Here is a 15543-nt window from a genome sequence, read left to right as displayed (position 1 = left end):
TAACACTCCCCTGCCCCTGCCAGAGGATCTGAGCTCAGAGCCTCCCCACCCCCCAGTGATGGGCAAACCAAGGCACCCACTTTCAGTGACGCTCCTTATTTCCCACAGAAGTTCATGTCCACTGAGGCATTTGTCTCTCCTTTTCCCCTCATGTGTGTGCCTGCATTGTGCACACCAGTAAAACATTCTTTCCTGTTTCCAATTATTTTTAACAATTAAGCATGCAAATGTTTGGACAACATTTATTAAACTTCTGTGGACATTTAGGAAGAAAAAAAGATGAACCAACAAGAATCTGAATCATCAAAGAGCTTTTAAAACCAGTATTTTGAGCCTTTAATTGGAAATGAATCAGAAACAGGCGTGTGAAATTTCCCATGAAATACACATAGGGTTTTAAGATTTTTAAAAAGGTTGCCCTGGGCAGAGAAGAGTCTGGGTCAAACTGATGGGAAGAAATAATTAATTCTGATGCGCTCCAAACCCAGCCCACTGCCTGATCATGGCTTGTCTACAAAACCTTCTGGGGGCAAACTCTGGGGAGACAGGGAGGGGTGGCCATGGTAATTCCTTTATCATGTTACAGATCCAGTAAGGACGGAGAGATTCACAGACCTCCAGAAGGAATAGCTTAGATGCCTGGAGCAGCAAATCCACATGGCTGGACGCTTTCCCTAATGCACTCTGAGAAAACCCTTCAATGGCAGCTTCCTGAAATGACACTTCCAGAAAAGTTGTCTGCTCTTTCTCCCTCCCCTTTCTAGAAAAGTGCAGAAAGTACAGGTGTCTCACAAGTCCCTGACCTTTAGGGAAGTCCTCTGTTACACAAACCAAAGACCCTGTTTGAGCAAGAGTGCTTGTGCCCTTTGGCCCAGTGTGCTAGGACAGAGAGGGCCCAGGTCCAGTCAGTGGTTCTTTGCAGACAGCCATATTGGGGCCAGGGAGCTGCGTTGCTCCCAGCTTAATGCACCGATCTTTCCTCTGCGGTTGCTGACTGCTCACGGGCCTGGGTACACGGCTGGTGGCGGAGTGCAGTGCCAGGAAAAGAAAGCCCCCAGGCTGTATGGGTGTAGTCACCCAGCCTAACCTTTCCCCTTGGCATTGTCCAGGCAGGTTGTGTAAGGCTGAGCACACACTCTCCTCATGCCACATGGTTTCTCAGTTATTTTCCTCTTTCATCTAGATGGTTAACATTGAAGGTTGGATTAGGAAAAATCAGTATGAATTAGCCCTCTTAAGTGACACTTCTTGCCAGGGGTGCTACATTTTAGTTTTATTTTTTTTCCCTTTCCAAATCAGTGATCCTTGTAGAGAGAAAAACTTACTTGAGTAGTATTTGGGTGGCTACATGATTGCCTAGCTGCCTAGGTGGTGCCCATGGAAAGCACCCTCTTCAATCCCCAGAGGTGTGACGGCCATGGTCGGGTGACAGGACCAATAAACAAAGAAAGCATGAGTCCCACGGGGTCCACTGAGCCTTGATGTCTTCCCCTAGAAAACACCCTTACCATGGAATGTGGGGTTTGGGAGCATGAATGCGTGAGTTCTGCTCCCAGTGTCTCTTGCCCAGTTCTTATCTTTAGACACATTGCATCCTGAAGCCTCAGTGATCTCTTCTGTGCAATGGCCTCCTACTTTCTAAAAGTATTGGGAGTGGGGTGGTATCATAAGCTGGCAACGTGTGAGAGGTGCTTCGGGAGATATGACAGAGGCAGCTCTATTAATAGCGCACCCTGTTACCCTGGGTCATGCCTAAAGGTCTTCCAACAGGAGTAGATAGTGAGGCCAAGTGGCCAGGCAAAAGAGGAAAGCAACAACCTCATCCCAATTGCTGGAATTTCTTCTTCAACTGACTTCAAGGACTCTTTAGATATACTTTGAAGCTTCTTTCCCTACATGCATATTGCTAGAGTTAGAACACCAAACACAGATAGGCCAAAATCTTTAAATAAGAGGGTTTCTTTGCAGACCTGTTATGTTGAAATAAGGTAACCAAAGATTAAATCCTATGTAGAGAAATGTTCTCCATAACTCTTTGGCGGTATGTGTGCATGGGTTGGGAGTGTTCATGCACGGTCAGCGAGGAGAATGAGCTAATTTTCTTTCCTTGAATGAAATCAAACTACAACCAGGACGAGTTCAAGTGGCTCACTGACCCCTGATGGCTGCACACGGGGCTCATCGTGATGCTGCACACAACACAGTGAGGAACTGCAAAGGTGGACACTTGGCCCTGAGCACCGAGAATGAAAATTATAAATTAACGGGCTCTTCAGAGCTAAATTGTGTTTGCTCCCAAGGATCCTTGGAGCTATGGTTTTCTTTGTTCTGCCAAAGGAAGGAAATATATCAGGAAGCTGGGCCAGTCCACAGGAAGTCTCACTTGGTCTGATAAAAGGAACTGGTGTGAGGTAGCTTTGGATGCAGTTATAAGTCAATCAGCCTTGAAATAACAAGAGAGGGTATTCAAGAGAAACTGGAGCCTGAAGTCAGCCATTCTCAAAGATTTCCTTTTAACCTTGCAAAACATTCCCTTCTTTGTGTTTTTTAAAACCTCAAAAATCTGTTATTTTTAAAAATTGTGTGTAGTTTTACATGTATATGAGTGAAAGAGAATGAAAAAGAGAGCAAGAGTTATAGCGAGAGAGAAATAGAAAGAGAAGATACAAGAGTAGAGGAGGAAGCCTTGTCAGGTCAAAGAATGTGCTACTCTCTACCGAGCTACAAAACTTTGTACACATCACCTCGTTGGCTCTGTATGGTAACACAGAACCCGTCAGTTTCACGCCAGTGCACCTGCTAACAAAGCGAGGCAAGCTCTTTTACCTGAGAAATACAGGGCTTAGGCCTTCCTGAGTAAAGGGTGGTGGAGAATCGAGCAATTTACTGAATTTGACTGGGGCTGCGGGTCACTTAGACTAAAGGACAAAACATAACCAGGCGTGGTAGCTCATGCCTGTAATTCTAGCACTCTGGGAGGCCCAGGTGGGAGGATCACTTGAGGCCAGCCTGAGCAAGAGCAAGACCCTATCCCTACCAAAAACAGACAAATTAGCCAGGTGTGGTGGTGTGCGCCTGCAGTCCCAGCTACTCAGGAGGCTGAGGCAGGAGGATCACTTGAGTCCAGGAGTTGGAAGTTGTAGTGAGCTATGATGATGCCACTGCACTCTAGCCTGGGAAACAGAGGAAGACTCTATCTCAAAATAATAAAATCAAATAAAGGATCAAACAATAACAAAACCTACATAGTCCTCCATAGAGGGGTTTGGAGCCTAAACTATGCGGAGTTGTACGTGTTGATCTGGTGATGCATCGTAGTGGCTAAGCTTTACAGACTTTGCAGGTGAACGAGATTAGGTTGAAATCATTGCTTTTCCGCTTTCTACCTGTATGACCCCAGGTAAGTTACCTCTCCTCTCCAAAATGGAAATGTTGTATATGTCACAGGGTTATCACAAAGATCAAGTGTACATTTTAAAGGTTAGAAGAGCTATTGGCACATGGAGCTGGATAAGTAAGTTCTTTTCGTTCTGGTAGCTCCAGTCACTCTTCCTTACTTTATTCCCCCTTAGGGAAAAGGCGATTGTGTCTCCTATTCTTTGGTGAGTCCTAGAGAGAGAAAGGCCTTGCCTGGAGCCATGGGGACACGTGCAAAATGGTGGGCAGTGCAGCTTCAAACTGAATTGGGGCTTTGGGGGTTACTGTGTTCGCCCATAGCACAGCACCACTTCCTGTTTTAAGAGGAAAAAAAAAAGCCTTCCAGAAAACTCATTAAAAGGCTGAAAATTCTTGGACTTCAAATTATTATTTTCCTAAAAGTTAAGTGTAAATGAATCAAAATCAGATAAATTTAATTTCCTTTCAATTAATTATAAGATTTTTTAAAAGTTCAAGGGAAAGACACTTGAGGCCAAATGTGTTTTGGGTTTTAAATGAGATCAAATTTTGTAAAAGAATCTAAGACCTTAGGGTGGAATCAGGCCCTATTCTTAGTTGGCATGAAGGAACAGGGATTAGCACAGCTCCAGTGTCACCTGGCAATAAAAACAACCAGCTCACAGAAATTCACCGGCACCTGCTGAGAGCCCAGCCTTCTACTGGCCTTGAGGGTCGCGCCACAATATGAAACTTAGCCCTGGGATTGCAGAAGAGTAGCATGGGACCAGATAGAATGTCTACAAGAGGTTCAGTCTTCCACACGCCACAATAAGAAATGTTTTTAAAGCCTGTCCAGGGTCAGAGTCATATGAACAAGAGAGCTGAAAGGAAATTTTGAAATCATCCTTTCATTTTATATATGAGAAAACCTTTAACATGAATAATGAAGAAATGAAGTGACTTGCCTAAGACCCACAGCTGGTTTGGGGGACAGGCCTAGAACTCAGGTCTTTAGATCCTAGGCTGAATTCCTCTCCTTGCGTTTACCCCAACAGTCACTGGTACCCGCACATGGGGGATAAAGTCACGGTGTCCATCCTCTTTATTACGAGTCTTGTTTCTAAGAGTCTCTCTTTATTTTTTTAAATCAGTTTTTTAAATTGTAAAAGTAATAGATATTAATAATTAAAAATAAAATACTATACAAATTTACAGTGTAAAGAGTAAAAGTCTACTTCTCCATGCCCAGAGGCAGCCACTGTTAATAGTCTCCTGTACATCCCTGCAGAAATTGTACATAAATAATCCTACATACGTGTGCCTAATTTTTTTTAACTAAATGGGACCACACATTTTGGAACTTGCTTCTGTCCATATAATAATATACACTGGAGAACCTTTTAAATGAGTGTGTATGACAGTTGGTGTACTCAGTAGTAGTTACATGTGCTTTCTTACATGAACCTTCCCTAATTTATTTATCTTGTCCCCTATTGATGAGTGTGCAGATTATTTCCAATTTTTGCTATTACAAACAACGCTACAATAAACATCTTGTACATATATATATCTACGCTATACTTACAGAATTGGAATTATGAAATTTGTATACATATTTAACTTTTCAAATAGATTTTGCCCTCTGGAAAAATTGTACCATATTCCTAACAAGAAGGTAAAACAGTGACATTTCCCTTTATTTTTGCCAACCCAGGGCATTGTTAAGCTGTTTTAATCTCTGCTGTCCTCCCAGGTCATAAATGTTGGAATTTCATTATTTTCATCTGAATGACTTTATGCCTGTGCTAGAGATTCTTTTCATATATTTATTGCCCATTTGTATTTTTTCCTAGCATTGTCTATTCATAACATTTTTGCCTTTTTTCTGTTAAGGGGTCTTTTTCTTACTGATTTGTAAGTAGTCTTTGTTAATAAGACATTCACCCTTTGTCTTCTAAATGAGAAATATTCTTTCTCAGTTTCTCATTTATCTTTTCACTTCAATTCTGGCAATTTTTTTCATGTTAATACGTAAACAGAGAAACCAAAGCTTAGAAAAGGAGCATCAGAAGGAGTGTCCCCAGCTGTAGCTCTGGCTTTCCAAAAACATCCTTACAATGGATGTATTACCAAGGGTGAAGGGGCAGTGGCGAATATAAACCAGATACCGCCTTTGGGAAAATGTGTCTAAAAGTCCTCATGATAGTAGGTCACAGACAGAGACTCCCCCAATGAGTACTGCTTCTTTCAGAATCTCCGGCAGTCAGAGTTCAAATTCAGAAAGCAGAGAAGCCTATACTCTCTAGAAATCTGGGAGAAACAACATACACGTCTTGTTGTTATTCATTTACACGGATGCTCTGTTGAGCACTGTGCCTGGCAATATTATTCAACTTTTGGGTGAATGAATAAATAAATGAGTATGAATTAAGTAATAAGTGTCTAAAAACAAAATGACTCTACCGACATGAGAATTTCAACTAAATACATGTTTTTATATGGACTGTAAAAGCACTAACTTAAAGACAGTTCACAAGCTGAGTAGTTTTATAATATTAATCTGTTAGTTTTTCCATGGCTGCCACATGAATGGTCCCGCAAAATTGTTCACTCTCAGACTCCCACATAAAATCAATGACTACCCATATATTCAGGCCCAGAAACTCTGCTACTGGAATGTTAGATGACAGTAGTACATGTGAAACCCACACATGTCTAGAAATTCAAGGTTAAAGCTCCCATGGCACCTGTAATTCCGGCTTCTCACATGTGTGTACTGAGATGTGACATTAAGGTCTTTCATTGCCTTGTACACATAGCACTGGCTGGGTAAGGGGCCCTTGCTCTTGGGAAAGCGTTTCAGTGTTCAAGTCTGCATTCTCTTTGAGGTGGAGTAAAAAAATTTCATGCTCTGGGATTTTGATCATAAACTACATGGCAGACACACTGTTCCCCAAAGATGGCAAATACCTTAAATACTTCAGAGTCTGGCTCATGTTTGTAGGTATAAGCAATTTTGAACCTGCTGTATAGTTGCTCTGAATTATCTGAAAATGCATCTGAACACTTAATCTCTGGTCCTACTTGGAATGATGGTGACAAGACCCTGAGTCTTTGGCTTGCCTGGACGAAATGTCAATATTTTCAACTGGGGCAATGAGCCCAACCAACCCATGAAAGAATGCCAGACCTGTCTGAATTCCCATAGAAATTTGATTTGAGTTTCAGGGAAACAACCTTTCCTTTTGTCTCTTCTCAAGTATATCTGCTGACTCATTCTCAAAAGGAACTAAAGCTGTAGCCCAGGATAGATGGCCCAACTGAAAGGAGAGCTCATGGTGAGACCTCCAGAACACCAGGACAGAAGAAGTATTTGAAGAGGTGAAAAGGATAGTCACATTTTTATGACATCTGGTCAAATCTGGCCTCTCCTCCCTCCCTTAATGCCACATTTAATAAGCAGGTGTCTTTGAAGACAGCTGATAGCATTTCTAGTTGCCTAAACCTATCGCTGGTTGTCTAATCCTGACTGCTGCTCACTCTCGAGTGCTGTCTGACAAGCGATGGGGTCACTTGCAGCTACGTTTCCTAAGGAGGAGAGCGAGAACAGGAGGGTTCGGCTCCTGAGAGATCTGTACAGCTGTAGCTCATCCCTCTGGTCACAGGTTTTGATTCCTCCTTTCTTTTTTTCTTTTTTTTTTTTTTTGAGACAGAGTCTCGCTTTGTTGCTCGGGCTAGAGTGAGTGCCATGGCGTCAGCCTAGCTCACAGCAACCTCAAACTCCTGGGCTTAAGCAATCCTACTGCCTCAGCCTCCCGAGTAGCTGGGACTACAGGCATGCACCACGGTGCCCAGCTAATTTTTGGCCAGATAATTTCTTTCTATTTTTTTAGTAGAGATGGGGTCTCGCTCTTGCTCAGGCTGGTCTCGAACTCCTGACCTTGAGCGATCCACCTGCCTCAGCCTCCCAGAGTGCTAGGATTACAGATGTGAGCCACTGCGCCCGGCCTTGATTCCTCCTTTCTATATGTAGTGCAAGACCCAAGTTTGTTGTGCCGGTATTTAAGGTCCTTCATAATCTAGTTCCTGCCAATCTTTCCACTCGTACCTGCTCCCTCACATGCACCCCCCACAAAGTGTTCCACTTTCCTAGCAAGCCCTTGACCATGGTTTCCTGTGCAAGTCCTACATCCCTCAAGGCCACACTCTAGGTCCACCTGTGCCAAGAGGCGATGTGGCTGGTGTGCGTAGAAAAAGCAAGCATCACAGAATCAGAAGTACTGGGCTTGGACCCAGCCCTGTCACTCGTTAGCTATAATCGTGACCAAGTTGCCTTACCTCTCTGAACTTTAATTTCTTTCATATAAAATAGAGATGTGATGGTATTTTTGATATGACCTCCCACAGGGCTATTGTGGGGATGAGACGCAAGAGTGTATGTGAAAGTGATTTTCAAACAGTGAACTACCTAAGTATCTATCATCATTAAGTCTTTCTCTGTCTCTCTGGCTCCAATTGAGCTTTCCTTCCTCAGGGCTATCGCTGGGCACACGCACATGGCTTGTCATCTGGGGAAGTCTCCTGGGCAGCAGCCCTTTGCCACTGGTGTTCCATCTTCACGGAACTTAGTTACCTAGTTTAGTCCCTGAGTGACAGTCACACAATTGCGTCAATACGGTTGGTCAGTTCATGAGCCTATGAGGCTGAGGTTACAAATCCCCCATAGGGCCAGCTAGCTTAGTACAGAAAAGGGTTATTTCACAGATTGCCTAATTTTTTCAAACTTCCAAGATTCTGGCCCTAAGGGTGACAGTGTGGGGATAGACAGCCCCAGCCATCGCCTCTGGGGAAGCATTTCAGTGCACAAGCTACTGATGGTGGGTCTATCAGGTCAGTAGCAGAACTGTAATACACGAAGAACGACATTGCTTAGTAACACCATCCCACTGATGCATTACTATACGAATGGCATGAATACTATAGATATGAAATCATTAAAGCAACAGAAAATGAAACAGGGCGTAGTCTTCTGCAGAGGAAAAGACACCTGCACAGTTCTGAGATTACTAAAAAAGCTGTTATGGCTGGTTGAAAGTTTTGTGATATTTTGTGTCTGTTTGTATGTGTGTGTGTGTACATAATGAACAATATCCTTTAGCCTACTCAATTTGTTATAAAACAACAAGCAAAACACGGACTTAGAAAGATTGTTTTAAGTACAGGCCAAAAAACATTTTTTATCAATATAAAAATTTTTTCCCATTTTTTTTTTAACTAGGGACAACTTAGTACTGGCATTAAACTAAAGCTACATATCTAGAAAAAGAGGCTTGGTTTAAATCAACCACTTATTAAAACAAATGCCAAGTTAACTGGTTAACCCCAAACAGAAGGAGACATTAAAATCCTAAATCTTATTTAATGCAATTATTATTCAAGACCTAGATACTATACAGTCTGGAAGATGGATCCATAAGATACTTCTAATATATCTGAATATATTTTATCTAATAGCCAAATATCCAATTATTAAAAGTGTTGCGGGAGGCTGAGGCAGTAGGATCGCTTAAGCCCAGGAGTTTGAGGTTGCTGTGAGCTAGGCTGACGCCACAGCACTCGCTCCAGCCCGGGCAACAGAGTGAGACTCTGTCTCAAAAAAAAAAAAAGTGTTGCAATAGGAATTGCGCCCACCTGTCCATGGTCTATAGAGAGGCTTGGTTATTAAGTAAAATACTATATTTTTGCTTGTCTCCTGGTAATGGACACTTTGTTTACTTTGTCTACAGGAAAAGAAGGATTTATTTTGGAAAAGAGTTGTGTAAAAATTCTATCTAAGAATTTGGGATTTGTTTTTTTCTTTAAGTATGGAAATAATTCAGGATGGTAGTAGTACATTTTTCATTAAATAACAACAGTGTCTTTAAGTCCAAATTGGCAGATTCTTCACGATTTTTCTCTTAAAGACTTTCCTGTCTGCCTCTGTCTCTCTCACATCCCCCTTGCACCTCCCCAGGATTCCATAATTCACAATAATGTAAAAAAAGCAAATGGCATTTTCATAGCATAGTGGAAAGAACACTGGTCTAAGGGTAAGGAGCTCTGAACTTTCACCTTCACTCTGTCAGTAATTAGCTGAATGATACTGGACAATGCATTTAGCTCCCTTGGCTTCAGTTTCACCACCCATAAAATGAGAATGTCAAGTAATTTTCTTTAAAGCTCTAAAGTTGACGACCTATAAACTTAAATTTGAAGAGCAGTGGAAGTAGGAGGAGGCTTTTTGGTAGAAATTTTCCACACACAAAACAGGAATCTTCATTTGGTAATTACCTGAGGGGAGCAATTCTGCATGATCATGGGGACAGATAAACTGAATGGCAGAGTCTCCCTTGCCAGGAGTTCTCCTGAATCCAGGGGCTATGAAGGCAACAAGGTAGGGGTGGGGTGCAGGGCAGCAGCGGCCCCTTCCTAAGGACACAAGTTAGGTCTGTGGTCCCAAATGTTCCTCACTCAGCTGCTTCTTCCCCAAACCTCATCCTCGAGTGTCCCTTCCCTGCCAGTAACAATGATCTGCCCTCCAGGGTCTATCTGACACATCGACCCTCCGACCCTCTGCTGGTTTGCAGAGCCTGGCGATAACCCCAACCTTTCTTTACAGTTTTGCTCTCCAGTTTTGACTGGTTGTGAGGTGCTGTACTCCTCTGAGGCAGAGGATGCGAAGTGACAGTATCTCTGCTCAGTTGTGACTTTGTTAGAGGCACTTTCCCTGGCCATTCTGGCTGGTGTGGCCCTATTGTTTTCTATTCCCAACCTGCTTCATTGTTCTTCAGAAGGTGTATCACTACAGACAGAGATTATTTTTCTTTCTTTATGTGTCTGCTGCCTTCACTAGAGTGTACATTCCCAGAGAGTCTTGGTCTATGTTTTATCCTGGATACATAAAAGAGAACCTTAAACCGTAATAGACACATCATAAATAAATATTTGTTGAATTAATGAAATATGCATTATTTACACGTAAATCAGATTGGTGATCTAATTCTCTGACCAATCCTTCCCAGCACAACCATTCTTAAAGGAAACCTGCCCTCCAGGGTCTACCTGACACATCAACCTTCCTACCCTCCACTGGTTTGCAGAGCCTGGCAGTAACCCCAACCTTTCTTTCCAGTTTTCTCTCCCATCACTGACTGGTTGTGAGGTGCTGTACTGCTTTCAGGCAAGGGATGCGAAGTGACAGTATCTCTGCTCAGTTGTGACTTTGTTAGTCACAACTAAGATGTATCCAGCTAAGGTATCAGATTTTATTTAATCCTTACTGTGACTTGTGACGAGAGGGTGCTTTGGCCCCATTTTATAGATGAGGAAACAGACTCAAGAAGCTAAGTGCCTTGCTGTAAGGCACACAGCAACTAAGCAGCAGAGCTTAGAATGAACCTAGGTTTTCTGACTCCAACTCTACTGTTCATTTCCCAGTTTCATGCACCATGTCTGCATCTCCTCTGTCTCCTCATTTGTAATGGCACCGTGTCCACCAAGCCAACCTTCCATAGATGAAATTAACTGGATTCAACCAAAGCCTGCCTAAAACTTAGATGCAGTTTTTGAAACCAGGTCATTTCTTGCAATGGCAAGCAGTATGATGTGCTTTTCAACACTGATAATATCATGTGGGAAGCAGGGGTGGGGAAGGGTGTTGTTTAATATTGCAGGTTAACCTATCTGTGGCAAAAGAAAAGTAGTATGGCTCCCACAAACTGTGGTGCTCCCAGTGTGATGCTCAGAGCCTTCCCAAGTAATGCTCTTGGAAAAGAGAAGAGAATGTAATACACCAGGACTTACTATAACGAAGGGCAACACAATTGGGATTATATAATCACATGGAGTTGTGCAAATTATGCACAAAATAAGGGCTTCTGGGAAGAAATCCAGACCTCCCTTGCTTCCTAGACCGAATACCTCCTGAGCACTGAGACCCACGGGTTATTTTGAAATATGGATATGCCGCCTTATATTTGAGGAAGAAATATGCAGGTACATAAAATCACATCCCGGAACCACTCAAAGGTGATTCTTCCAGGCCATTCAAACTGGAAATGCACATTCTGGATTTGTGCCCACAAATTAGATCCAGTCTATAGTGTCTTCAGAATTCTATCAGTATAGGACTGGATTTAGTGCACATACAGGTGTTCTTGTAAAAGCATGTGAAGATAATATTTTAGGCACAGAAAAGATTGGAAAAATACTATTGTATAGGCAATTTATCCTACTATTTCATTTTTAGAAAGAATATAAAGCTCAAACAGGTTTAATGGATGTGCATTCTCAACGTGAGACTAGAAGCCAGATGGCCCCTTCCTAGTCCACTGTCCTCTCCAAGTTCAGTATTTGAACCACTATGGGAGTGAGGTCCCCAAGATCCAAAGTTCACGTACCAACAGAAAACTGTGGCTTTCACACAATTTAAATACCAGATTATACACTAAAGACTCAATCCTACCAAACGTTGGAGATCAAAGATAGCTTGAAAAGTCACTGCTCTGTGGTGACTCTGCCTAGCCAGGTATCCTGCGTAAGAGGCAGGGTGCTCGGGTGGAGAGTTTCAATGGGCACACCGGCTCCTACCACCAAACATGAAAAGAGAGGACCTTCAGGCCCATCCTTGGCCTGAAGTGCCAGGTTCCTGGTCCAAGTCTGCTCTTGCTGCCTGCCATGCCAATCCCTGTGTGTGTATCTCAAGAGGTTAGCACATCCTGGGTACGCAGACCACAGCTTCCTCCCTTTGCTCAGGGCCTGTGCTTAGAGGTCTGAGCAGTGTGGAGATATTTCTTCACTTCTCCTTAGGGTGTCCACATCAAGACCCCAGAGCTATTTTACCCTCTTCGGATTTGAGAGGGTCTTTGGGGTAAGTGGTAAGTGTCCTGACTGGGGGCATTGGGGAGAATTTTCTAGAGTGCAGCGTTCATTACTAAACCCAGGGATACAGAGACACTTGCATGCACACACCAACAGGAAGCAGAGACACGGGCATAAAATGGCCCAGTGATCCCCACTCCCAGGTCTCCGCAGGATCCTCTCACCCACTTCTCACCCACTCACTCTGCTTACAGAACCCAGACTCGTACAGGCTCCCTTTAACCCATTACAATCAGTTATCTCATCTCCAGATTTTCAAGTTCCTTCAGTTGGTAGCTTTTTACCTAAGTCAGCATATTTCAAACTTTCAGAAAAAAAAACTTAGAAAATAAAAACCACGACCCCACCCAGAAGATAAAAATCTCTTGACTTCTCTAAGCCCAACATCTTAGCCTCCTCTCACTCAGCACCGAGCCGGGAGCTGATTTCTTTGCGTTCTGGGCAATGGCGGGCTCTGCCAGTACCCACCTCTCCAGCCTAATAGTTTTTCCAGACAAACTCCTGCTTGGTGTCGTGAGGCAGCCTTGCAGCGACCTCCTGCTCCCATTCATTCCCCTTGGTCTTCTAAGGCCAGCCACGTTAGGGGGTGTCCCCTCCTCTTGCTTCCAGCCCCACTTCCAAACCACGTCCGAACAGCAGTCAGCCCTGTGAAGTCCGCCGCGGCACCTAGACCCTCACGGTCCCTCCGGGCTGCGCTGTGCAGCCGAGACTCAGGCGTGGCGGGGGTGGGGTGGGGGTGGGACTGGTAAGGCGGGCACCCTGGCCTCGGGCTCAGAGCCGGCCATCGCAGGGGGAGCGGCTCCGAAGGGCGAGGGACGCTCGTGGAGAAGAGAGCTCCGAGAGCCCTTCCCCCGCGGCCGGCGCGTGCCTAGCGGGCCGCGGGAGCTGCGCGGACCGAGCCGGGGAAGGAGATTCCCTGCCCGGGAAGCGGCGAGGCCGGCCCGTTAGTCCCGGGGAGCCGATGGCTCCCGAGCGCCGAGAACTGGGCGACAGAAGTACCGAGAGAGAAAGCAAACCAGCCGGCGCTGACATGTAAACAGGGGCTTCCATCTGGAGGAGCCCGCTCAGACAGACCTCCGACACACTCGCTTGCACCCCATCCTCCCGCAACGAACCCACTTGCCCGCCCCGGGGCCCACCGGCAGGGACCTGAGCCGGTGGCGCTGCAGCCCCCGCCCCCGCCCCCGCCGCTCTCGGCCTCCGGCGAGAGAAAGCCGGCAGCCCGGCGAGTGCCCACGACCCGGGCCAGGGCGCCCTGGTTGCCGGGTGGGAGTGGTGGACCCAGAGTTCTCCCGCCCTTGACTTGGCTCCGCACCCGGGGTCCCCAGCTTTCACGCCGCCCCTCCCGCAGCCAGGCCGGCAGCGCGGCGGGAGGGGGCCGAAATCCACTTTGGGGAAAGGGGTTGGAGGAGACGGCCCTTGGTGGGCAGCCTGGCTGCCCGCCCCGCGGGTGGGACTCTCCAGCCGAGCGCCGGAGGAGCGGCGCAAAGCCGGGGCGCGGAAGGAAGGGAGAGCGGCCACGTCTTCCGGGCCCGGGGCCCCAGCACCTAGCCGCCCGCCTCGCAGCCCCGGCCGGCCCGCCGCCCCGCGTCCACTGCCCCAGCGCTTACCTTAATGGTCCCGTCCATTTGGCCAAGTCTGCAGCCGAGCCCCCCAATATTCCACACATTGACCCGGTTACAGCCTGACCTCGCAGCCCCTTCAGATTAGCCCGGCGCGGCCTCCCTGGCGCCCTGGGCCCTCCCTGCGTGCCCCCTGCGAGCGCCCTGCCCTCGCTCCCCTGTGCACGTTTGTTGTTGTAGCGGAAAGAAAAAGAGACAGTTAACCGGATGAAACTTTTTTTCAGCTAATTTTGGGAAGTGACTTCACTTTGCGAATCGGGGAGGAAGTCCTATCTCTCTCTCTCTCTCTCTCTCTCTCTCTCTCTCTCTCTCTCTCTCTCGTCTCTCTCTCTCTCTCCTCTCTCTTCTCTCCTCTCTGCTCTCCCTTGTCTTCCCTCCCCCAACACCCCCTTTTCCTCCCTTCGGCTGGTTCTGCTTTTCGCATCACACTATATAAATATACGCGGAGATGCCCAGATACATTCATGCACTGCGCACACAGGATACTTGCTTCTGGAAGATAAGAGCTAGCCGGGAACAATGACGGGGTCCACGCCCAGCGTCCGCGCCCTGATTCCCGCTGTCTGCACCCAGCCCCCCGCCCCCATCACCTTCCCCCAAATCCAGTCAAACGCCTTTGGCCTCTTTCCTTTTCCTGGGGCTGTTGGCCGAAGGTGGCCCTCCTGACTCATTCACTTGCCGTTTCTTCCCACAGATACGTTCATTAATGCTTTTTCCAGCCGGAGACAAACGTTTTGGGGGTGGGGGGGACGGCGAGAGAGTTTACTGGGGCTGGGGATAACCTGTCGCCTGCTGCTGGGGAAGATTCGGACGCAGACAGAGGCAAACCAACCATCACAAAGTGCATCCAACAGGAATTTTTCCACTCGGGCCCTCGGCCGCCGAGGCGCGGCGGACTCCCGGAGCGGCTCACCCACTCATCTATGCGGATTCGGGGCGGTTGCGGGCTGACCCGCGCCGTCGGGGGCGCGGACTGCACTCTGCGTGCATTGTTAGGAGAAGGGCGACCTCCGGAGCAGCGCGCCTACACTCTAGGCTCCGGGCGCCCGCAGAGAGCGGGGACCCGCCGCACCCTGGGCCACCTATCCGCATCTTCTTGGATCAAACCCCTAGCGCTTACCCGAACACGACCGCCCATGCACCAACTCTCAGGCCAGAGTCGCCCTTCCAATTCCACCCTGGCCCCCAAGGAACTGACACTCCTCCGCGGTGGTCAGCAGGTACCAAGAGCGCAACACGCAACAGCTCGGCGCAGACCCAGACTTCTCCCGGGATGAGACCTGGAGGCCCGCGCTCTGGACCGTCATCCCCACCCTGCCGTGAGCCTGGCCTCCCTCGGCCCACCCGGGACCGCCCCATCTCCCTGCTGAGCTGCCGCGCGCTCCATTTGGGGCAGCCTCGGGGTCACAACGCTTGGCTTGACTCCCTTCTCCCCGACCTCCAAAACGGGTTACCTTGTCCACGCTCTCCAGACCACGCTTTGGACTTTCTCACTTTTATTTAAGAGTCCGCCCAGGCAAAGAGGAAAAAAAAGTCCAGAGGAGATCCGAGTCAATTGGAAAGAAAAAAATTCAAAAGGGTGTCCACAGCAGCGAAAAAAGGTGACATTAATTCTTTATTTCTT

General features: G+C 46.7%; 1 protein-coding gene across 1 annotated transcript in view; it reads right to left on the bottom strand.

Annotated features, from left to right (window-relative positions):
- FLI1 (Fli-1 proto-oncogene, ETS transcription factor) overlaps positions 1-14269 on the bottom strand; it is a 108733-nt gene extending 94464 nt beyond the window's left edge. The window contains exon 1 of the mRNA XM_045555411.1: positions 13908-14269. Coding sequence (XP_045411367.1) covers positions 13908-13925 — 18 coding nt within the window. The 5' untranslated portion in view covers positions 13926-14269. The remainder of the gene's footprint in view (positions 1-13907) is intronic.
- Positions 14270-15543: the final 1274 nt, after the last annotated feature.

This window comes from Lemur catta, chromosome 7 (assembly GCF_020740605.2).
Source record: "Lemur catta isolate mLemCat1 chromosome 7, mLemCat1.pri, whole genome shotgun sequence".
NCBI lineage: Eukaryota > Metazoa > Chordata > Mammalia > Primates > Lemuridae > Lemur > Lemur catta.
This window is presented reverse-complemented; position numbering and strand designations above follow the sequence as displayed.